This window comes from Pleurodeles waltl, chromosome 8, assembly GCF_031143425.1.
Source record: "Pleurodeles waltl isolate 20211129_DDA chromosome 8, aPleWal1.hap1.20221129, whole genome shotgun sequence".
NCBI classification, from domain to species: domain Eukaryota; kingdom Metazoa; phylum Chordata; class Amphibia; order Caudata; family Salamandridae; genus Pleurodeles; species Pleurodeles waltl.
Genome location: NC_090447.1, coordinates 1386842629 through 1386868008, shown reverse-complemented (window position 1 = coordinate 1386868008; position 25380 = coordinate 1386842629). Strand labels below are relative to the sequence as shown.

General features: G+C 44.1%; 1 protein-coding gene across 1 annotated transcript in view; it reads left to right on the top strand.

The window, feature by feature from the left end:
• ANKRD49 (ankyrin repeat domain 49) overlaps positions 1–25380 on the top strand; it is a 58071-nt gene that overhangs the window by 20364 nt on the left and 12327 nt on the right. The window contains exon 2 of the mRNA XM_069202428.1: positions 20552–20823. Coding sequence (XP_069058529.1) covers positions 20557–20823 — 267 coding nt within the window. The 5' untranslated portion in view covers positions 20552–20556. The remainder of the gene's footprint in view (positions 1–20551; positions 20824–25380) is intronic.

The window sequence follows — 25380 nt, the reverse complement described above, 5'->3', positions numbered from 1 at the left end:
TGCGGGGTGGGAGGGGCAGCAATCTTATATAAGAGCTCCGATAATAGCCTTGCTGATTCTGCCAAGGCTAATACAGGCTTGAATACAAGCAAGTTCCTTATTTTGTCACCTTTCTCCAGACCTACATACTGGGGCTGGAGGCATCAGTAAGCATTAGTTCCAGGGATGGAATTCCCTTTTGAGTCTGTGCCAACCTACTAACTTGCATGTGTTAAGGGTTTTCACCAGCTCTTTTCTAATCTTTTCCCATGCTGAGAAAGGTTAGACATTTACTCCTGACAAGGGCAGACATAAAGCTTCTTCCAGGGTTTGGAAGAAAGTGATTGGAGGGAAAGTGAACTAGTAAACACTCAACAGATTTTCACATGAGCAAACCTATACATACTTATTTGCTTGTGTTAAAATACAGTTCAATATTTTCTAGGAGTACAATGTTCTACTCAATAAGAAAATTCTTGTGAATTCATGAAATATATGTCTCCAGTAATGCAAAGACATCTACACTGGGCTAATTTTCTCACTTTAAGAATTGGGCCACTATTTAGCTCTTTTAGACCTTTTTGTTTTTATTACAATTCTCTCTCTTTCTCTCTCTCTCTTTATCTCTCTCTCTCTTTATCTCTCTCTCTCTCTCTCTCTCTCTCTCTCTCTCTCTCTCTCTCTCTCTCTCTCTCTCTCTCTCTCTCTCTCTCTCTCTCTCTCTCTCTCTCTCTCTCTCTCTCTCTCTCTCTCTCTCTCTCTCTCTCTCTCTCCCTCTCTCTCTTTCTTTCTCCCTCTTTCTTTCTCTCTATCTCTATCCTTGTGTCAACTGGCTTCACTATGAATGATGGCAATCTGCTGTTTCACAAGGAGCATATTGAGACACAAAGTAGTTTTGATCCGTGCCAGGACCTACTGTTGGCAATGTGCACTTTTTGAGAGCAAAAAAGATTTTTGCTTTTTGCCAATGTTTGTTACAATGGTGTGGGCCCAGCTGCTCTCACAACAATGTCTTACAAAAGCCATGTCAAAACAAGACACTCATTGACAAAACCAAAAGTCTGACAACCAATGTCAGACCAATTGGCTTTGCCAATGCTTGTTTATCTTTGTTTCCCATAATCTTGTTAAAAATGGTTACACTGATTTTTCAATTCTGACTATTTTTTGGGACTACAGCATGCATCAACACATTATACTCAATAATGCTTCAAAGAAATGGTACCTAAAATTTCAAAGTAATTAATCAAAGGGGTGGGGGGGGAACATGGTTACGCCGGGCTGCAAGATGGCCGCTCGGTAGAGAAGCTATACAGGCTGGGGGCAAAAATCCTGCATAATCCGAAAAACTAAACAACACCAGGATTGCTAACTACGGGACACAACCTATTGAGACCTGGGCAGGAGACGAGGGGAGCTGCGGAAGCCCGTTTTAGCACCAAGACCACCGCATCACATTCGGGCCTAACGTGCCCCAGCGAGGTTCCTGATGCCGGCCAAGTGAGTTGCGCACACCAGGGAAGACGATGAAGGCAGCCTGCGGCCAGGTGGGATAATCTCGCTACAGAACCACACGCTAACACAGTGCTGGGTGACTGGAGGGAGATGGCCTCATATAGGTGCACGATGGGGCTTCTATGCCCCGATGACGCTATCATAACCTAGTAGGTGGTGAGGTCAGAAATACGAAGCTCACAATAGGAGTTGGTCGGCTGCCGCAGGACCACTACAGAGTCCCTCCTTCTCCCTTGGCTGCGGAAGCCAGAGGGGCCCCCTGGGCTGTATGACTCCTCCCCACTGTCTGCTGCTTCAGGCGGAATAAGGCAGAGGGCGGACCAGTGGATAGTACCGGCCTGCTCGTGCCCCTCACAATATCCTGGGGTGTGGCGGGGTCCGCAAAGGATTGGCATATCAGCCCCTGAACCATTGTGGGGCAGACTGTTGTGGTGAGGTGCCAACTGGAAGACACTATGGGTAAAACTGACACCAGCAAGCAAAACAAACCTTCGAAAGCAAAAAACGCATCAGAGCGTCAGAAGGTGTAAGACTCCACTGGGCAACTATGAATCCTCAGCCAGAGGAAGATCCAGACGAACTCGACCTTAAAAGGATACATGTGTAGGTGAAAACTAGTGTAAAGTCTATAGATGGTAAGCTGGACCTTCTGGACTGCCCGCCTAGACCAGATCAAGCAACGTGTGGACTTGCACAACACTATGCTGGGCGACCTTGAAACTCGCATATCAGACATTGATGACCAACAATCCGAGTCCAAGGAGTGTTCGTTAAAAATGGACAAGCTACTAGAAATTATTGAGGCCAAAAACAAAGATCTGGAGGCCAGGTCGGGATGCAGTAACATTCGCATCATAGGAATACCGGAGTCCTCCGCGATAACTAAAATGTAAGACTTTTATTGAGTCACTGCTGAACAGCCTGTTTGGCACAGTCCTTTCACCACTGTTCATCGTCGAGCGGGCCCATCGGTCGCTGGGTCCTTGACCTCGACCTGGGGCACCGGCCCGACCCATAATTGCCAAACTATTGAATTACCGTGACACACAATCCTGAAACAAGCCAGAGAAAGAGGCCGGGTAATATCATATCTTTCTTTCCTGACTTTACCCGGAGCGTAAAGGCCTCCTGCCGTGAATTCATACCAGTGAATAGACTCCTTCACAGTGCTGAAATCCCGTATGCCATGCTGTACCCTGCCAGGCTCCGAGTCCCCACAGATGGCAAACCACAATTTTTCACATGCGCTAAATCAGCAACAAAATTTGCCAAGAGCGTAATAAAGAAACTGGGTGCGGCAGGACGATCAAGTGAACACACACCCCTCAGCGATGAAGAAACATGAAGTTATCAGATTAAGCTCTGTGTCCCCAACGCTCCTGAAAACTGCCATTGAAAGCACATCTCTGGCCACCCAGCCACATGGCTGGGCCAACGCCCGGAGACCCCTCGTTCCCTGGGAAGTATCCCATGGTTCTCCACGATCTAGGCTTCAGAGTGGTTAAAGGGAGGGGGAGGGGTTTGCATCTCGACCAAGTTGGGTAGGTTGGAGTGGAGTGGGGGCAGGGGCTGGGAGGAGAGATGGTACGTTGGTTATGAAGTTACGTTGATAATTTGTTTGCATATCAGCTGATGAGGTATACAAGTAGTCTCTACTCACACATGACCCGGAACACTGCATTAAAACAGGAGAACCGTGTCGCCTCACATAGCACAAACCACACTAGTATGACAACCCTCAAATGCTTAACCTGGAATGTATGCGGCCTTAATGACGCCAGAAAAGCATGCCTCGTATTCCTACCTCAATATATATCATATAGACATTTGTTTCTTACAGGAAACACACCTGACTGATTCACAGTCCCCTCGTCTCAAGGCAAAGGGATGGGGGGGTTGCGATAGCTATGTGCAGTGGTCTTACACGGCAACTGGAAAACAAGGTGCTGGACCCCGGCGGTCAATATGTACTTCTTGCAGGAACACTAAGTGGGCATCCAGTTACACTAGCTGCCATCTATGGCCCAAACTGGGACGACCCTGATTTTTTTCTCTAAACTATGGTCCAAGATACAGGGGATGGGCTCACGGAATCTCATATGGGGAGGCCACATCAATGCCGTTCTGGAGGATCACTGTGACAGATCGGGCCTTTCCCGAGAGCTCCACCCTCGTGCCTCCAAAATACTCCACACGATAATGACAGATAACCAACTACAAGATGTCTGGCGGCTGACGCACCCACATGCTTTAGAGGGCACATGTATCTCCACATACCACAGAACATGGTCCTGGATAGACCTCTGGATGATATCACAGGAGGTGAGGTTATGGTCGGTGGTGGTCACCCACTTGTCCACTCCCTTTCGGACTATGCCACACTCCTACTTGAACTTCAACTCCCTCACCCAGACCCTTCTCTTCACGTCTACTGCCGAGGCGTCCTACGAGACGCTGTATTTCGCGAAGAGATTCGGAAAGGTATCGTAGTTTGTTTTGCCCACAACATAAAAAACATGGACTCGCCCTCCACCCTATGGGAGGCCTTCAAGGTGTGCATAAGAGGCGGGTGTTTCAAAATCAATCCGTAAGACTCTTGCTCATCTTGAAGATGAGATCCGCGCTCTTGAAACAAAATATTTTCTGTTGAAAAGTACGGCCCTTTTGGCGGACATAAATACAACACTGAAAGAATTCCAGGAAGAGGCCATCCAGGAAACTCATTATCTGACTAAAGAAGCACAAGCATGCCGATATGGTGAGGGGTAACGACCTGGTAGAACTCTTGCAAGACTCTTATGCCCCAACCCAACTTCTCCCCACATAGCCGAAATCCTAGATGCCGTAGAAAATTTAGTAAGCACTACACCAGCAGTAGCACGGGTCTTTGCAGCATTCTATGCTAACCTGTACCAGAGGACTCTGGTGTTGGATGGCCAAGATCTCACGCAATATCTTGACACTATACAGTTAGTGTGGCTGGACTCTGCCCACCGTGTTATCTGGAGACCCCCATCACAATCGAAGAGATAACCCGGGTGATTTCCCAGCTCTCTATCTAGTGCCTAGGCACCCGGCAGCAATGGCCTTACCATTTCTTTTTACAAAGCATATGTTCCCCTACTGACTCCACATCTCCTCTAAATGTATCAAGAATCGCTGAAAACAGGAGCGTTCCCAGCCACGCTACGAGAGGCCATGATAGTCACTCTGCCCAAGCCTTCTATCAACCACTGTCATTACTTAACGTTGACAATAAGATTTACGCTAAGATATTAGCCAATCGCTTACTACCTCTCCTACTGAAGCTCATTAGGCTAGACCAGGCTGGTTTCATACCAGGCCGATCCACATCTCACAGCTTATGCACCATTTTAGCCATTCTGTATCATCTTGCTCCTCTCGTGCAGGCCACTGGGGCCCTGTTAGACGCCACTAAGGCATTCGATACACTTGAATGGTCATACCTCTTTCTCCTCCTGGCTAGAATCTGCCTCAGTCCACTGTTCATTAAACAGATCTGATTATTATACACTAATCCATTAGCCAGGGTGAGCACAAATGGGTGCGTTTCTGATCTCTTCTCAATAACTCTGGGAACGAGGCAGGGCTGTCCGTAGTCACCTCTGCTGTTCGCGGTCGCGATTGAGGCAGTATCTGCGACAGTATCATGCACACAGAGGCATTGGACTTACCACCAGAGCACTGGTGGTCTCCTTGTATGCTGATGATGTAGTACTGTACCCCTGCAACCCAAAAGAAAAATTTGCCTTAATGATTTGCGAGGTGATCAGTTTTGGCTCCTATTTGGGGATCCAGATAAATTGGGAGAAATCCATGCTATTCCCCCCTCACAGACGAAACCCACCCTGTCATATCGGAATTCCCACTTCAATAGGCCAAGGAGCCAGTACGATACCTTGGGATATGGCTCAGCCGTGACATAGACCCCATATGACAGGCCAACTATGGAAAAAGCCATGACATAGTTGGAGGACAGAATACCTCATTGGACCCACCTGCCACTCTCCCTTAGTGGCCGTATAGCAATAATACAAATTATAGTCCTTCCTAAATTTCTTTTGTAAATATACCCATACCTCTTACGACTTTCCTTAAGCACTCGAGGGACAACCTGAGCGGTTTGACCTGGGCAGGCAAACAACCTCGAGTATCATGGGACCTTCTCACTCTACCGCTCGATAGCGGAGGACTGATCGCTCCAGACTTGGCACTATACGCATATTGCGCTCAAGCCCAATATCTGAACTTTTGGGTACATCCTACTCCGTTCAACCACACACCGCCATCGAGGCTGACAAGGCAGATCCGTGCCCTCTCACAACAGCACTATATTGGCCCTACAGGAAACCTAGAGCCAAGATAGATACCATCGCCTGTGGCTGTTGGGCATGGGAGGAGTTGCGCAAACGCGTCAAACTACCCTTCTTATATGCGCCATCTATAACTCTGTTTAACAGTCCCATGCTTTTGCCTCTTCAGGAACCTGGTGTGAGGGCAAGAGCCGTCAGAAATAAACTTGCACACTTTGAGGCTGTTTATCCCAATGGGCAATTCATTGCACACCTACCAACAGGGGAGCCAGTGGGCAGTAGCCCTTTGGACACGCTGACATATTATCAGCTGAGAGAGACATGCCGTGACCTACACCCCACTTTTCCAACAGCTACACCCACTCTAATGCTCCTGGAAATGATACTCGCGTCCACATCACCTAAAAAACTGATCACTAGACTCTACAACTCCATTCAGGCCTCAGCCCCGCCCCCGATCTTGAAAGCCAGTGGGGGGGCTGGGAGGAAGACCTCTCAGTCATAATTACAGATGAGCAATGGGGTTATTGCTGCAATCAATTAAAACACCTTTCTTCCAACCACGGATTCCGCCTAATCCATTTCAAATTCCTACATCTGCTATACAGACATCCCTTACACCTTTTCAACATCGGTTTGATACCGGACGCAAGATGTTTGAGATGCGGTGAGGTGAGAGCCTCTTTCATACACCTGGCCTGGTGGTGTCCACGTATTCTATCCTTTTGGGAGGAGGTATATGACATCATACAGGCAAAGACAGGCCACAAACTGTCCCTAAAACCCCCAGTCGCACTATTGGGCTATGTCAGGAAAGTACCTGTTGTGAGCAGACGCCTGATTACCATGCTGCTCCTGCTGGCGAAGGGTAGAGTGGCAATAAACTGGGGACGACGCCCTGCCCCAGGGTGTTGGACTGGATAAGGGATGCCACTTACTGCCAGGAACAACTAGACACATACTGGGACTCCATGTCGCAGAGGTCGCGACCCATGGATATTTGGGTTCCCTTTCGGTCATATATGTACACACGCAATCCCTCTGACTCCCCCTCAGAAGAGACACATGATGCCACCGTGCCAAATGGGTCATGAAACTCCCTGCTGGACTACTACTGTACTCAGATGGGTAAATGTTCGATGGTTGCGAAACTTCAAGTCCCCACCATTAAGAGCAGGGTTGATGCAGCACGGACCTAGCTCTCTCCATTTTTATTTGTACATATTGTTTATGGACAAGACAATGTAAATCACTGAACCTGTAAACAGATGGTTATACATCAAAAATCTATTGTATGTGCCTCTTGGACTGTCTATGCAACTGTTGTACATGTAAAACTTTAATAAAAATAAATAATTAAAAAAAATAATTTAGCAGAACCTTTTTTTACCTAGTTGCATTTAAAAAAAAAAAAAAACATTTTATTTTGAAAGCAAAGAGTCGTTACTCTTATTTGCAAGCTTCTGCAAATATTAGCATCTAATCAGAGAGTATTTTGGGACCAATATATATATATATATATATATAGCCTCATATTGTTGAACTTTGCAAACTTATGTACACATTTTAGTTACTGGAACCACTGTCACTAGTGCAGTGCGAGCTTACATTTATTTAGGGCGCTCACCCTAATAATAAAGGCTTTGCATTAAGGAACCATAAATGCAAGTTCAAACAGCATTAGCATAAGGACACAAATATTACCTCAGCTGCAGACAATTCCCTTTCCTGCTCTGTAATATGGTACTGAAAACTGGCAGCCTAAGGGTTTGTGCTGCAGGGGGTTGGGGACTACTTGTCCCAAGGGCAAAATAAACATGAAAACTTGTTGTGCTTGACCCCAAGCAATATGTTCTGGTTGTCTGGCTGTAGGAATTCCACACCCCTGAAAGTGAGAAGAGGTAATTTTGCAGTTGATAGAGCAGGCAAGGCAAGATGACCATCTTATAGATATCCGAACGCCCAAGAATGGACAGCCGTAGCATTGTCCAGAAACCCACATCCCGCGTCACTCATTCAAGATGGAGCTGAATATTGCGTTCCCAGGCAGGAGTGGGCGCAGTGGTCAAATACACACCCAAATATTCAAAGCTGCCCAGAGGACCCGTATATGGGCAGGCCCATTCAAGTGACCACCAGGGGCATGCCAGAGGGTGCATTGATGATTTATATTTATTAATGAGGAGCCCAGGAAAAGTACTGAAGATTCTCAGGAACTGAAGGATTCAGGGCCCCTAATTAAGATGGTCGGCCACGAAAATCATGGCATCATTAGCATGTCAGGTGAACCCGTCTGAAATCCCCCAGAGGCCACTCCAAGGCATCCACCCTCAGCCACCCTGCCAGGGGCTCACCTATATTTGCAAACAGAAGGGGAGATAGAGGACAACCCTGCCTCATCTCTCTGTGCAGCAGAAATTAACCAGACCATGCACCACCTATTTTCACCCTTGCCTGGAAGTCAGTGTGTAGCAGTCGTATCCAGGAAATTATTTTTTGCCCAAAGTTGAGTTTCTGCAACAAACAAAACCAGTAATCCCATCTCACAGGATCAAATGCCTTATGGAAATCCACCAGCAGGAGTGTTTGAGCGCCTGGTGGTCTATCTGCTAATGCCATCGCATTATGTACCCGCTGGATCTTGTGTGGCTGTCTTAGGCATAAAGTCAGACTGATCCGCATGGACCAAGTTAATAATCACTGAGCTTAGTTTATTGCCTATGGCCTTTACCCAAATCTTAACCTCCATGTTTAGGAAGGAGATGGGGAGATGAGAGGAATAATTGTCTGGTGGGTGTCCCAGCTTTGGTATAACGACTCTTAAAGCTAGTCGGAGGGTGTGCGGAAGCATACTAGTCTCTTGGGCCAACTGGAACACATTCCAGAGAGGTTCCATTAGCAGCCTTCAATAAGTCTTAAAGAACTCTACTTGGAGGCCATTGCGATCCATCTCCTCGCAGGTAATGTCCTCCACAAAACACCAGAGAGAGAGGGCCTCAAAGAGACCCCCCTAGGTGGCTGAGCATATACTGATGTGTAATAGGTGGCAAAACACTGGCCAGTGTCTGTATCCCTGGCATGCCTGACTGGGGAATGGCTGTATCCCTGGCATGCCTAACTCTATTTCTGTCTGTTATGTATGCATTATGTGTGTGATGTGCTGTGTTAGAGCATAGACATGCATGGTCTTACTACTCTTATCCCCCATGTGCAAGCAAGCCAGGCCGTTCTAGACTCGTTCAAATCTATTGTTGCAATACCTCTTGTTGGTGTGGGGAAGCTCTAAAGACAGTGGTGGAGCCAGATACTGTATAAGCTGCCTCTAACTCTAAGATACAGGTCTCCAAGTCGGTCATTTCCTGTCTCTGCTATTGCGCCTTCCTGATACATAGCTAATAATGTTACTCTTGATGGTGGCTTTTGAGTCCTCCCAAAGAGGTCTCTGTGGACTCATCTGTGCTACTGTTGGTGTCCTTATATCTTTGTATGGCACTGTAAATATGGGTCCTGGCGTTGGTGTCTTGCAGCCACCAGGCATTCAGGCACCAGCCTAACCTTGAATGCCGTAAGCTGATTTGCTGTGTAGGCCCAAAGGAGAGTAGAGAGAGAGAGAGGAGAGAGAGAGGAGAGAGAGAGGACAGAGAGAGGAGAGAGAGAGGAGAGAGAGAGGAGAGAGAGAGAGAGACACCTTCATGTGTGTGTGTGTGTGTGTCCTTCACCCTGTGGGATTCCAAGACTGGTATGAGGCTATAGTCCTACCAAGGGCAATGCCCACATGCACCTTATGCCCTCTTATCTCTGGGCCCCACAGCAGCACTGGGCTCTCAACATGGCAGGCGTTGGCATGAGGCCCACTGCCCGGCTGTTCACCACCTTTGAATCCGGGTCAATCTGTGGGGGTCAAGCACCACCTCAGCTGCACGGGTTAAAAGGACCCCAACAGCCCCGATACGGTGTGGCGGCGGAGCTCAGGAAAGAGCAGCTGTCCTACTCTGTGATGATCACGCAATCTGTTTTTTTTTGTAATTAAAACAAAACAAAAAGCAAAGACATCACTCAGTCTCACAGCAGTCACTATCACAGTTGTCCCTTCTGGCTGATAACAGTAATGCCAGTTGTTCCTAGGACTTCAGGACCTGATACTTCTGCAAGCTCACGGAATGATAAGGACTTTCGCTTTAGGCTTCGATTCTTGGTTGAAAGTGGTGACAAGTAGTCAAGGTTTACTCAACAAGGGTGATGTAGGATTAACGATCCAGATACCGCTAACAAATGAATGGTGCACAATAAATGGAATGTTCAGACAGTGTTATCACTTTAATAAAATTATAATTCTTCTACTCTCTTTAAGATTCAGTGGTGAAGTAAAAGTGTTATAAGTGTGTAGTAAGTTAAATTTATCAACTCAACGTGCAGTCAATTTGATTCCTCTGTGGGTGCAGCAGGACGTGACCCCACACCATGTGCGAGTGAAGAGAGAAGTATTCAAACTGTTTTCTGTGTGGCCTAGACACTACATCTGGTCTACCTGAGCAAGTTCAAAATTCGTTTGACTGGGTGGGTATAGTGCTGTGGGATAACTGGGGCAGGTATAGTGCCCTGGGGATGTTACTGGCTTCCATGTCTTTACTTACCCTGTCCTTGGGCACAGCAGAAGGCAGACTTCTGCAGGTTTGCTTGGTGAAGGGAGATTTGCGACCTTCCCAGTCTAGAAAGGGTACAGCAGGCACACCACAGAAGAGCGTGAAGAACCAGGCTCTGGATACACTACAAAAAGCGTAAAAGCATTTCACATTGGAAGGAAGAGTGCCTCATGCTGCAAAGCGGTTCACATTATAGACTCATTGAGGTCATTTGTACCCTTTGGTGTGAGTTAACCAGGATCAGTTGCCTGTTGTGTAGACTCTCTCTGTCATTGGTAATGTCATTCTGTGTATCAAGCTGGGCGGCAGCCTAAACAGAAGCCTCAAGATGACAACTCTCCAAGAGCAGTATTCCTCACAGAAACATTCACTGCAATTAGATCTTGCAATTCTTGAGGTGATTCCACGTGGATTGTCAGTACATAGGGTAGTCTGCCTTCTCCTTCAGATGACTACAACAGCAGATTTTGGTTCTCAGTCTTTCAAGGCTGGTGTTTTCACCCTAAATTGACAGATGCTGTCATCTAAGCTTGTCACTTGAACTGGTGCATCACTTGAAATTCTGGGTAAAATCAGGCAAGTTCAATACATCTTTCTTCAGATACTCGGATACATTTCAGTTTCTATTAACTATCATCCCATAATGTTCTTGGTGGCTGATTTCCTTGGTGATGGCAGGTTTCCAATAATTTAATCAAATAATGTTTCATTCTGTGACTTGTCATTTGCTTCTGATATTTAGTAGGTACGAGATTAAACTCTCAGCCATACAAAACACTGTTATCGAAGGTGTCATAAATGCTACTATCCATTATTTAATTTATGCTGAGCACAAAAGTAGGTAGAAAGGTTTTCTCATACAAAACACTGGCTTCAAAAAGGGGTCTGTGCTAGGAGAGGGTTACAAACTTTCCATGACTTCAGCGCGATCAGATAGCTAGTAACTTCTGTTCTCGTTAGGTACCCTTCAATGTCATACAGTCCTGTTCTCCTTTATGGAGGGCCTCCGAGTTATGCAGCATTACACGTCTGTTTTCTTCACTGATGCTAGAACTGTCCATAGGCCACTAAGCGAAAATAAAGAACTGAAATGCTAACATTTCTCATAGAATATGCCAGCTCTGTGCACCACGCTGTTAGAATAAACACCATAATATTTCACTTTCCTCTACAGCAGAGGCGATTTGTTGGTGAAAATATCTTGTCTGTCCTACTATTCAATTTAATGAGATCAGATGGCATGAACATTTTCTATACCCTTCCATCGATTCAGTATAAACATTTATGGCTGAAGTCACAAGATGTGTTTCATGAGTGTGTCTGCTTTCTGGACATCTAGGAGTAAAATACAGCTTGCAGAAAAGGATTTGCGTCTCTGACCCTTTTGCAGTGAGTGTACATTGTAAAAGTTAGTGGTTTTAAGAAGTGTATCTGTTTAACTAAGCATTACGTTCCATTATTTTCCATAACATTTTTCAAATTTAGATTGTGAGTAAACTGGGATAGAATAAGATGGGTTTACTGTTATGATATCAAACTAGAATCACCTTGTGCACCCAACTCTTACCACAAAGTTCACGCTGCATCCACAACCACTTCCAGCCACATATACATGCTCCAGCCTTCAACTAATCAAACAAGGTTGAGTACTAGGAATCAATACAAGTTGTAATGGAATATAAGAATTTAAAGTCAGAGTAAGCGCTGACTACATTTTTCATTTTAAATCAGTGCAGCCTTACATGAGCTGGATACGGGAGACCATGGGAATGGGATATTGTCTGAACATGCCACGCAGTTCTTCAGTCCCAAATGCTTCTTGCCCCTGTATTTAATACCCACAATGAAAAGGTTTTTGTACATCTGTGCGAAGAGGCTAAAAATAGAAACCAAAAAAGACATATGGGTACGAAGCACAGGAGTAAAATTTCTCCAACCACTCCTAAGCTGAAGTCCATCTATCTGGGCACAAAACTGGCCGTTTGAAGTGTGGTGATTCCTGTATGTCAAATAGAATCCCATAAAGTCTCACAAACGGGTTTAAAAACAAATACTTTAAAGGTGGTTGTGGCCCTGTGTTTACTCTGGAGGAACAAGCAGGATCCAGTTTCTTGATTACTTAATATAATTACGCCAGATCCATCTTTCTTACCTTGATCGTTCATGTGAGATGTGTGTTCCTGTTCCTGTGAGAAGCCCTAGCACTGTAAGTTGCACTGCAATGCCCGAGGAGCCAGTCTCCCCATAACTCCTTTTTATGCTATTCAAGCTCCAAGAAGACAAATCTACAAGTCTGCTTCATTGTAAGTGTCACAAGCAAAATGGATTTAAAAAAAAAAAAAATTGCCCCCAAATTAAATTTCTCCTGGCCCTCGGACCTGTATGGATAGCTTATAAAGTACAGAAGTGTTAAAAGAGAAGGGGGTTTCACTGAATGTCTGTGGGTTAAGCTACTGGGAACCAGTCAATACTGTGATAAGGGGGTAACATGGATTGCATGGAAGAGTTCCTTGAGATTGTCGACTGTCCAACTGAGTGTTTTACCCTGGGTACTAAGGTTGCGCAGTGAAGATAATAGAGTGATGTTTAAGGCCCATTCGAATGGTACAGACAAGTCTAGGTGGATTAAGGTGTCAAATCCACTTTGATCTACTAGAAATCGAAGATCATCTAAAATAGAAACCCAAGGCTTACTCTGTACTGGGAGCCGTTGTGACTGTAGAGAGGGTCCAAGGAGCTGGATTGACTCTAAAACTATAAAAGCACAGTGTTGATGCCTTCTTTTTCTTGAGAATTTAGATTGGCAAAGGTAGACAATAGTTAGGGTAGAAGTTATTTAGGCAAAAGATACCTGCTGTAGGCTTTCTAAAAATGAGACATTAGGTTCCAGTACTGTGTGATTAGTTATTGCTAGATTACAGTCTCGAGAGTACTGGGCGAAAGTGGGAGCAGGAAGAAGAAAGATGGAGGTGGGTAGGACTGAAAGAGAGCCAGAATGAATGACAGAAGCTGGCCCACTCAGTCACAGGTTAGAGGGGCTAAGTTGAGGAAAGTGGGTGTGGAGGCAGTAGTGCAGGGAGAGGACCGAGAAGGCAGTGAAGGAAATGTTGAAGTGATGACGAGCTGCAGATTTTTAAAGCCTGATAATAAAAGAAGGAAGACAGAGATTCACAGAAAGATTGGGTGGGTTGCATGCTGGTTAGTGCACAAAGGGTGGATAAATGAATTGACCGTATTAAATATTTTCTTACTGGAAATTGTGGTCTTAGTGATTTTGTCAGCAAAGTATAGAGCATGAGCAACAGAAACCTCTTTGCTGTAGGCTCAATAGAATTATTTGGTAGCTGGTGCGTGTTTACCCAGAGTAATCTGATTGCCAGACTTCAGATTTTGTTTTTTCTCTTATGTTTTTTTTTTATTTATTTCGTAAAGTCGTGGCTATATCAAGTGTGGTGGGAAGACAGCTACTGGAAGATTTAAGGGGAATAATCTTGTTAATAGAGTCCTTGATCCAGGAGTTAGCTTACAAGCAGCCTTTGCAAGTGGGATAGTGAAGGTGTGAGGGGTGCAGATAAGAATCTGGGTAGGTGCAAGTAAAGAAAGTTTGTGCCAAGCTCTCTTAAGAGTGATTGTGGGGCAAGAAGGGTAGGGTTGGTTATAATAAAGGATTTAGCCAAGTAAAGCGATCAGTAAAATGGCCTGGCCATAGAAAGTGGTAGGGTATCGCCAAAAGCTCAGGATCTGATGGAGTGAACATACTTTCTGATGGGAGGATAATACATTTGGAGCAATGAAATGCACCAGACACTAGTCCAACTGCATACACCACTCCCACGATCCATTGACAGAAAAGTGAGGGTAGATCAATTCGACTATGTATCTCCAACGTATATTGTACACTTCCCAACCCCTCCACCAGCAGTGCACACTCTAGGATATGATGACGGCAGGGTGAACCATAACACCCCTTGATTATCCCATCCCTACACAGGTAGGGGAAAGTACACCTGCAAACAAAATCTTAACCCAGGCAGAGCACACACACCTTCAAATGATGTCTGGAATCCCCTGACCACCACCAGGCCTAAAATAAAAGGAAGAAAATAAAATAACAAAATAAGCAGTTTGGGAGTCGTGCAGGAAAGGCTCGCCGGAGCATCTTTTGCCAAGACTGTCCCACAACAGGATTTGTGGTGGGTGTGGCTTCTTCTTACAGGGACTATGCTACCCCAAGCTTGGAATGCATGTCTGAACCCAGGACCCTTTCAGTTTGGTGGTCAAAGGGTGCCTGTTTGGAAAGTGCACACACCTCACGATAAGTAAGGAGTGAAGTGAGGAACATAGTGAGGAGTTGACAGTTTTATTATTTGTGAATTTGCATCCTGCATATTGCTGATTCTATGGTTATCTTGTAGCATTGGGTGTGATGCAGACATCATTTTGAAATGGTAATGAGCATCTCATCCTCTCTTTGTGTTGCTACATCAGCAAGGAGTGAGAGAACACAAAATGACAGATCAACAGAAGAGGTTAGAAGAGGGAGAGGGCAACAAATAGTGAAGCATATCAAAAGATGTCAGTGATACCAACAGATAGTGGGTGAGAGATGGGAGAGACTGCATTAGGCAAGACAGAGGCAGGTGAAGGGATAGGATAAAAAGGGCTAATAGGGTGCTACTTGGGAGGCACAGAGGACGTACAGAGAAATATTTGAGCAAGTGAGAGTAAAAGTGTCAAAAAGAGGGAATGGCCTAAGATGTGGTGAGTGAAAGTGTGTGTGTGTGTGTGTGTGTGTGTGTGTGTGTGTGTGTGTGTGTGTGGGGAGAGGGGGGTCAACAAAAGGTGGAAGAAGGGTCACCTGGAGAGGAAGAGGAGAGAACTGGTGGAGAAAAATGTTAACTGCAGCTTAGGAGTCTGGACAATGCACCTTGTTTCTTTGCCCCTCTGTATCAGCAGCACAGTGGTGGGGTCAGTATCTCCTATGATTGCTGCTGCTGTGGTTGCATCTGGTTGCAGCAGGTGGTCCTAGTGGTGGTTCTTGTCAACCAGGCGAGATTCCATCCCCTTCATTTGAATAGCATGATGTAGTACGTATTTAAACAATTCTCAAGACGGCTATGGTTTTCTTCATCTATGTGTTGTTTTGAAAGTTTACATTACTCAGTAGCCTTTGTAAGTCACTTCTGATAGCAGTAATCACAGTGTTTAAGGTGTATTGCAGGAGAATGAAAAAGTGAAAAAGCACAGGTACTAGAGTTGCCAGTATTCGGTTATACTGTTTGGTTACTATTTATATGTACCTATGATATTTTCATGGCCCAGCCTAGCCCAAAGGCACTGGAGTACTTTCACATTTTTTGGACCGTGTTACTAGGTAACAGTGACTTGTGATAGGAAAGCATTGGTGTCTGACAACCCTGAAGGAATCTGACAACCCTGATGGAGCCTTGTCTTCCTGCAGGTTGAAGCTGTTTCTCCACTCCACATGTTAATTAAATATAGATACAGTTACATCGCTGTGGAATAACAAGCTTATGCAACTTAAAGATCCTACATCTAATAAGACAAGTACAGCTATAAGTTACAGAATGCTTAATGATTTTAGCAGAAAATCGGAAGGAAATGATTCATTATAACATTATTCAATGGATGCAATGCTTGTGTAACATGAGTTAAGCTGCACTAACCCCGCCGCCCATCCTGAGGTTGTTATGGAGGCATGTAGGTCAAACACTAAACGAAGTGACCTTTACAGTGCATTTTTAGTTTGATATCTCAGATGCTGAGCAGCACACGCTGGGCTCCTGGGAGGACACATGGGACAGGAAGGGGTGGGGGTGGAGATATTCACCCAGACCACATTGGCAGGCAGACCAGCACAATAAGACCAATAGTTTTCATGCCGATCTCTCCCAGTCCCACAGGGCCTAGTGCAACCAAAGTCGGGGGGCAGCTGGCAGGAGGGCAACAAGCAGAAAAGCAATCCAGCGAGTCCTTTGGGCCACCCAGCAAGTAGCGGGCAGCAGGGCAACAACAAAAGAGCAGTCCAGATGAGTTCTTTGTGCAGTGCAGCAGTCCTCCTGCAAGAAGTTCATGCCCAGTTCCAAACATGCTCTAAAAACAGAGGGTCAGAGCCCCTGTGCTTATACTAAAAATGTCTTCGTTCAAGGGGTGACTTCAAAGGCACAATTTCAAGTGCAACACAGCCCTTTTCAATCCAGCCCTGGCTCCAGACATCAATACGGGGTACATCAGCGCATTGTATGAGGGCAGGACACAGCCTATACAAATGTAAGTGTGCCCTGCTTCCCTCTCTCCCAGCCCAGAAAGACAATCAGGATGCAGATGCTTCTCCTGTCACACGCAGCCCCTCCTGTGTTGTGGCTGTCTGGAAAGTATGCCCAAATTGTAGCTGTCAGTCTGCCCTAGATGTGGATTGGAGTCAGGCTGCAAGGCATACAGAGTTATAAGCACAGTGAAATGCCCACTTACTAAAAGTGGCATTTCTAAAATAGTAATGTAAACTCCAACTACACCAGTAAGCAGGATTTCTCACTACCATTCCAAACATGCCCACACTACTCCTTTCAGATCAGAAATTATCACTTAAAAAATATAAGGGAATTCCCAATTCAAACCTATGAGCAGAGAAGCCTTCACAGTAGTGAAAAACAAAATAGGCTGTTTGTTACTACTCAGATATGTAAAACATAAAGGTACATGGCCTATCTTTCACACACAGCACCCTACCCCTAGGGCTACCTGTGGCCTACCTTTGGGGTGACTTATGTATAGTAAAAGGAGTTAAGGATTGGCAAGAAAGTGTGGCAGTAAACTGTGCATGCAGGCAATGCAGTGGCAGGCCAAAGACAGCACGACCTACGGAAGTAGCCTTTCAAATTGTCTGTGCTGCAGGCCCACTAGCAGCATTTAATTTCCAGTCCCTGGGTATACGCTATACCACTTTATAAGGGACTTACAGGTAAATTAAATATGCCAAACGGGTGTAAGCCAGTGTTTTGCTTCACTAATGACCGAGCTGAAATACTCATGCACTAGCAAAAATCTCTGGAATGCACTTCTTAGTCCAAAGAAGACTTTTATTATTTCACTACGCAAGGTTCCTAAAAGGAGATTAGCATGCTGAAAGCACATGTTTAAAAATGGTCACAGCAATGAAATGAAAGAATGTACAAACGATTCTCCACTGCAATATACACAGCAAATATATGTGTCTATATTATAATGCAAAGCAAATGAGGAATACAAAATATGCATCACCATGAGGCAAGGGCAAAACTGCTTCATCTCCCTCTTATTCGGCATCAGATCACCAGACTCGATCGAGGAGAGAGAGAGATCAATTATCCTCAGGGGAAGGATGGCACACTCCAGCGTCCTGAATGTGCCGGAGATCTGCAAACACTCTCTGTCCCTGGTCCATCTGGTTGCGGCCTCTTATACTTTGAACAAACAAGAGAGGAACATTTTAGAACCTCCCTCTCCCTACGGAAGTTCATTTATTCAAAAAATGCTGATTGCTTTAGGCCAGCTTTGAAAATAACACATCGGAACTTAGCCACAATCCCAAGGTGCTAATTCAAAACAAGACCGTCCCTGCCGTCTGAGTACATTCTTATCAGCCTAAGCCTTGGTGGGAAAAAAACATGAAAAATAAACGTGCACATTGTCCAATGTGGAAAACTACTTGCAGCTTCTAACGTGGCAGTCTATAATGCTAAAATAAAGTCAATAAGCAAATTTAAGTTGGTGATCACTAATGTGAAGGTGTACTGCTAGGCTAAGTGCAATGTGGAGTCAGTGTTCAAAACTCACATATCATTACAGCCAGTCATACCAAGTTTTAGAAGAGAGAGAGAACATGCACTTTAGTACTGATTAGCAGTAGTAAAAAACCCAGAGTCCTAAAGCCCACAAAAAGGAGGTCAGAAAAATAGAAGGAAGGCAAACATTTTGGGGATAACCCTGTAGAAAGGGCCATTTCCAACAGTTACTTATTGTTTTTATCTAGGTAGTGCATTAATGCTATAAAATAATGAGTTAGTTGTATCAAAATTATGTTGCCTCTCATATTGGGCAAAAAAAGGTAATGTCTGTCAGCACATGAGAATTCCTAATGGGAAAAAACAACTGTTGTATTCTGTGACCCAGTTCAGTATGTGCTATAGCACTCATGATAGAGCTCCATGCTAAGAATCAACAAACATCTGTGGTGTCCCATGAAAATGGCACTTGAATAGATGCAAGGTCTGTCATCTTCCCTTGCATCTGAAGCACATGTTCAGTGTCAATGTTATCACTACATGTATGCATACCCAGACCCATTTGGTTTGACATTTTGGCTATGGAATGAGCTACCAGTGCATCTGACAGTTGGATTTAATTTTCGTGAGCATTGTTGTCAATTTATTTTTCCATCCATGTGCCTTTGTTTTTCTTGGACGCTTTTCCAGCCAAACCAGACACCTCAGATTTGCTGTTTTGTCAGTTCCCACTATGATACAAACATCACACAAATTACAGTCCACCATCTTTGGAGGGGTAGTAAGCATGGCCACTCCTTCCTTTTTGATTCCCATGTTGGCCAGTGATGTCAATTTTGACTGAAAATGCTTCCAAAGGATCATATACCCTTCTGGGTGACTGCTCAGAGATCCATAAGAGCAGCCCGGCCATGAAGACACCCAGCTGTGTGCTGAGCTTACCAACCAGCAGCACGCTTAGTCAGCCCTAGGGACATATGTGACACATTCTTGCTGGTGGGAGCTATTATAAAAAAAAAAAAATTTACAAATCTGCACATATTGCTGGATATTCTGGGTGTGTGGCTAGTAAGTTAAATTCCTTCTCTTGCAGGTCCCCTCAGGTTTTGTGGTCTGCTTGACTAAGAACGGCCTTAATGTTGGGACACTGATGTTTTATCTGTCAAGGTGTCTCTCATTTTCAGTAGAGGTGATGTGATCATATTCTTTCAGACCCTGGATGAGACGTGCTGTGACATGATAGAAGCCCTTAATGGGGGCCGGTCTGGAATCTGAGAGTCTATGGATGGAATGTGGCCTTTGTACCATCTAGATGGGAGATTACACAAGCCTGAATAGCACTTTCTTAATTAGTGAGGGGCCATCTGTGTGTTCTGGCAATGTGTTTGAGAGTGAGGTTATTGTCCTGGGTAATCCAAGTGACTTAGGTGAAATTTGGGTTTAGAAGCCACAAAGGTGCATATCATTGAGCCAGTCTATTTTTTTGGGGTGCTGATTTAGCACATAGTACATTCACAAGCAAAGTTACAGCTGGTGTGCAGTAAATCTGCCTGGTATTGTGCAATTACTACTTAAACTCTATAGAATGGGAAGCTACTATTTGGGTCATTTTTTTCTGCTGTAAAACAACACAAACTTCCCTACTCCACGGGGTTTAATTCAAATATTTACTACCTGTTTTGAGCAGGTAATATATTTATGCTGCAGGTGTTTTTTAGGGTGGGGAAGAGGGAGGGAGATGTGGGGAGTAGGGAAGGGAAAATATTTTGTGCGTCCTGTTGTTTAAAAGAAAAAAAAACAGTAATAAAGCTTGACTGAGGTTGCAGCCAAACTGTCATGTGATTCATCTTGCTGGATTTACCAGCTGAAAAAAAATCTAGTCAGGTTTTTCCACATGTGCCTGGAAAAAATAGGTGTGGAAAAACCTAACAACTAAAACATGTATTAATTTTGTTTTTCCTAACTCGTAATAGGGCCCTTTGTAGAATTGACTTCACATTACCAAACACGAACCATTGCTATACTAGATAACTAACAAACCTATACTAAGCAAATAACCATGCACACTAGATACATGCATATCACAGAACCTTATACTTCACTGCAATATTCGTATTGGAAGTGAATGTACAAAATTCTTGTAACATAACTTAATCACTGATGATAATGGCCCATGAGTTTTATTCTCTAAAGCAGAGCATGGTTTGGGCAAGACAGTCTATCAAGAGGAGGCTCTTCTATAAAATGCTATTCTTTTGAAATACTCATTCGCTTTTTTACTCTGTTTCCTTATCAGTAATCATGGGTGATTCAGCTGAGTCATCCGTGCTGGAAGAACTGGGGTCCAGATTTGGGGAGTTTGCGGAGGACTTTAACCAGCTTGAGCTGCTAGAGACGCACAGGCACCTGATCCCAACCGGTACTCACAGCCTTTGGCCAGGAGAGTCTGATGATGATGACGAAGAGGAAGACCTAGAGGGTAAACCAGAAGAGTGGTACCAAGAGCAAGAGGAAAAGCTGAGCAATGATAATGAAAAATTGATTCTGTGGGCAGCAGAAAAAAATCGGGTATGGGCCATCTATTTTTTTTAATTGAAATTATAGGTCTTTTTGTATTGTTTCTTTGCAATATACACTGCATTTAGAAATACAAGACTATGGGCCTCATTCCAAGTTCGGCGGACGGTTTAGAGCGGCTGCCGAACTTCCGACTGCGAGTTTTCCGCCATGCTGGCTACCTCCCCGCAGGGCCCATTAAGAGTTTCCCACTAGGTAAACCTGAGTTTCCGCCCGCTGGCCTAGCGTAAAACAGCCCACAGCTTTGTCTCCAGCTCGTAATTGAGCCGGCGGCAATGCTGTCAGATGCAGGGTGCACCAGCACCCTTGCAATGTTCACTGCCTTACAGACAGTGAACATTGCGAGAGTGCTGGGGGGGGAGGGGTTGTGGGAGGGCTGCAGCTGCACTGCCCTTGCCAACTGCACCCATTCTCCGCCAGCCTTTTCATGGCAGTGCTACCGGCGGGGCGAAGAACGGGGTTGTAATCCCCAGGGCAGAGGTGCTTGCAGGATCCCTGATCCTGGCAGAGCTGGTGGTCCCACTGCGGCCCAGCCACCAGGATCGAAATATGGGGCTCGGACCGCTCCATTGGCGACGGTCTGACCACCATCCTTGAGTCACCCCAGTTTGGGCCCAGCCAAATGCAAGTCAGTTTCTTGACCCTGCTCTCTATGGCAGCAGTCCAGCCCGAACTACCAAGCCAGGTCCTCCTTGGACAGGATTCAAGCATCCAGGGACCAGTTTCATGGTATCATCCTTCATCAGCCAGGTTAGCTTGAATCCAGTGGCGCAGCAGGCAAGGGACCCATGTCTGGGCATACCCCTGCCACTTAGGATGCACAAAGCAATATCACAAAACAAAATGATGGACGGAGTGTTGAAACTTTTCAAACACTCACCCCCAGTCACAGATCTGGGTTTAATCCATCGTTCTTTTGCTTGCCACATCGCCCCAGTTCAGACCCAGTCATTTGCAAATCAGTCTAGACCCTGCTTCCTATGGGAGCAGTCCATCCCCAAACTGCCAAGCCAGGGTCCTCCCTGGACAGGATTCAAGCATCCTGAGACCGATTTCAGGGTATCACCCTTCATCAGCCAGGCTAGCTTGAATCCAGTGGCCCAGTTTTTGATGTGATGATCATTGTCCTAATAATATCGGACACAGGTGTTTGGAATTTATCGTATGCAATAATTATCGCCTATTACAAATTTTGTCAGTGAAATGGCCGTAATGTTGAGTTTGGTGGTTACAGCGCCAAAATCCAGATATCCAAGTAATTACCAGGTATCATTCTCTCTACAAATTCCAGCAGGTGTGATTTGCCGAAATGTAATAGATGTGTTTTACATCACAGGTGCAATTAAAAAAAATTATAAATAAAAATCACAACTCGTAAGCCTGTTCACAGATCGGAAATTGTCTGCCCCTTCATAGTGAAGGCCATTAATGTCACACTGTTGTTTTCCTGAAAAACATAAAGGCTGTTGTTTTATTGTTGCGTATAACAGTTTTTTGTGTGCACAAAAGTCATCCGGATTACCTGAAATGTATTTACGTAAACATTTTTGCATCTTCGAAAGCATCTACTTCTCAGCAAATGCTTGCTTTTGTTGTATGGAACAACGCTTCTGCTATGGTCTACGACAGTAGCAGTTTGCACAGAAAGCCTCACACTTGGCACCTTTTTACGACTGCAGTGTGACTATGAAGTCACAGTAATTGGTTGACAAGCTCATCCCCTTTAAGCTAAATGGCTTTATTGCTTAAGTGTCTAATATGCGCAGACATTAATTTGGCCATTTTCAGCGCTCTAGAGCAATAAAGACCTGCATGTTGGTTAGCAGTCGTACCCCACGAAGTAGATAATTTTTGTAGGTATGTGATTTTGCAATTTCTATTACCCAAAGGTTGTTGAATCCATCTGTTTTGTTCTTTTCTCCAGGGCAAGCATAGTCCTTATTAAGGGCCTAATTTAGAACTCCGCGGATAGGTTACTGTGTCACACAGTGGTGACGGATTTCCCATCTGCCGGAATCTAAATCCCATTGGACATAATGGGAATTGGATTTCGGCGGACAGGATATCAGTCACTGTTGTGACTGAGTAACCTATCGGCTGAGTTCTAAATCGGATCCTGCTATTTATGCAGCAGGTGATCGATTACGGGTCAAAGGTGGAAATCTATAGTAATGCAAAAATGAATTGGTGACAGAACCACAATTTCATTGTCTTGTGTTTTTAAACTAAGCCTGTCTTGCTCGTAAGGTGTGTAGCATTCATGACAGACTACCTCAGTTCATTCTGAATGGAGCAGAGAATAAATCTGGACACTTTTTCCGATACAGTCACATCAACCACTGCCTTCGATGAGCTCAACACCCAGATTCTAGGCCTTTTCCTACATTGATTATTGAATTTTGCAGAACACTGTCGATTCATATCAGGATTTCGCGTATAGTCCCTCAAATAAAGATTTCCAGTCTGCACATTTTACTTTTCCATTTCTTCAGGTGTTCTTCCGCAAAACTGGAGGTTAACTTTCTTCTGTCATTGGAAACTTTCTTGCCTTTTTGCTATCCAGGGCAGGGCATTGATTTCTGCTTCACAACTTTTTTGTGCAGTTTATGTGGCTGTTTTTATTCCACAAGACACCATCATCGCAGAGATAGTATTTCCACAAACAGCATAGTTGTGGATCCCCCCCCCCCCACCTCCTCACCAAACAGTAATCGGTGATTCAGTACAAGCTGTCCTACACATTGGAAATGACAGTCCTTTTTCTTGGGGTAAATTCGGTGATCCATTCATTTTCCTAACTAAAAAGAATATTTTCATAAACCCCCTGGATGGGAAAAAAATGTAGACTTAAGTTTCTAAACATTTATAAAAACCAAAAGTGGAACCTTATTTTACTTCAGCACCAAATGTATAGAATAAAACCAAGAGTAAACAACGAATATATAAGGGTTCTATGTGTTTTAGACAATAACTTGAAGAATAGTGTTCTTATTAACTTATTTTGTCAAATCGTTACTGAGGTATTTGTCTTTGAGTGGTTTTCACCAGTTTGTCAAAACCAAACTGGAGAAAAACATTATTGAAGAAACATTTATTCCTTCATGTTTGTTTTTCTCTTTGTCCCTTTTGAAGGGGGTGGGGGGTTGCCCCCATACCTTTGTGTCTTTTTTTTATTTATTTTTATTTTTAAAGGGAAGGTTCCCTTACACCTTCTCTTCCCTCTCCCCTTATCCCCTCTTTCTTTTACCCTTCCCTTCCCTCACCTTGTGCTGCCCCCTCCTGCTAACAATTTTTAAGAATAGACATATAACCTTTCTGCAAAAAAATACAATTTTTGTGGAAAAGGTATTTCATCACTTTGAAATATCTCCAAATCAGCCTGATTTCATCAGGTTGGTTTACTACTTCATGGAAACTAATCAAGCTGATGGAACTAAGGATATAAGATCTGTTTTTTTACTGTTTTGTTAATTCATACTTTTTATTGATAAATATTTAAGAATAGATTTTTGATATTATATATACTTTCCTACCCATTCGACTACTCTGAATCTTAACAGTATGCGAAGAGAAAATAAAGCAAAATAAGAGGGGAAAGAAACTATTTTTTTTGCAAAATCAGCCTCAGAGTTATACTTACATAAATATCATATTGATGGTGCAAAGTGGAAAAGTCAGAAGGATAACTTGCATATTTTCAACAGCAGCAGATGTATTTTGGGGTCCTTTAATATATTTTTACAATGTGACGCAAAGCAATAAACATACAAAGCAAATTTGCTTATTATTTTTCTTTTATCTTCTAGGCCACAAAAATGACTATTGCAGAGAGGAATTCCCTGGGGGAATTTTGGCCTGCATAATTTTATATCGGCTGATGTTCCTGCACACAATTTTGTCATCGGATATCTTGCCTGGTAAAATGACTTTGGGAACGGGCTGCAGCCCAGACATGCTTCCTACCCCTACTGCCAGGTGACACATTTCCATTCCCTTCCCCAGCATCCCCACCTAAAGGCCTTTACTCTGCACAGAATCCAATGCATCTATTTACTGCTCCTCAAAACAGGTTGTAAACGTTTGCATTTTAGATCCATAGAACCTGGAATTCCATGCAAAATTCTGGCAAGAAAAAGTGCTTCTTCACCCGGCGGTTATAAGACCATTACTTGTTAAGAATTAGAATCTGATCCATCTTTTTGAAATGGGTCTTCTTATTTACCCTTATAAAAATAATTGAGAGGTTAAAAATATCCCCCCTTTCATCTTACTGATAGGGAAGTGTGTACAATGAAACCTAACTAAGTTAGTGGTTGAAGGACTGACATTTTATGATGCAACTGATGTTTCTCAGTCAAGGGATCTAAATCACTGAATAGTCCCACTAGTGCATGGGATTCTACATTGCTTTTTGAAATGCAGAAACACTCTCCAAATTAAGCATAAAACCATGCATATGCACTGGCAACATTTGATTAGCAGTTTTTGTCTTTTAAACAAACTTTTTTTTTTAAATGACAGAACTGTAAGTGAGTCTAAAACCGCATA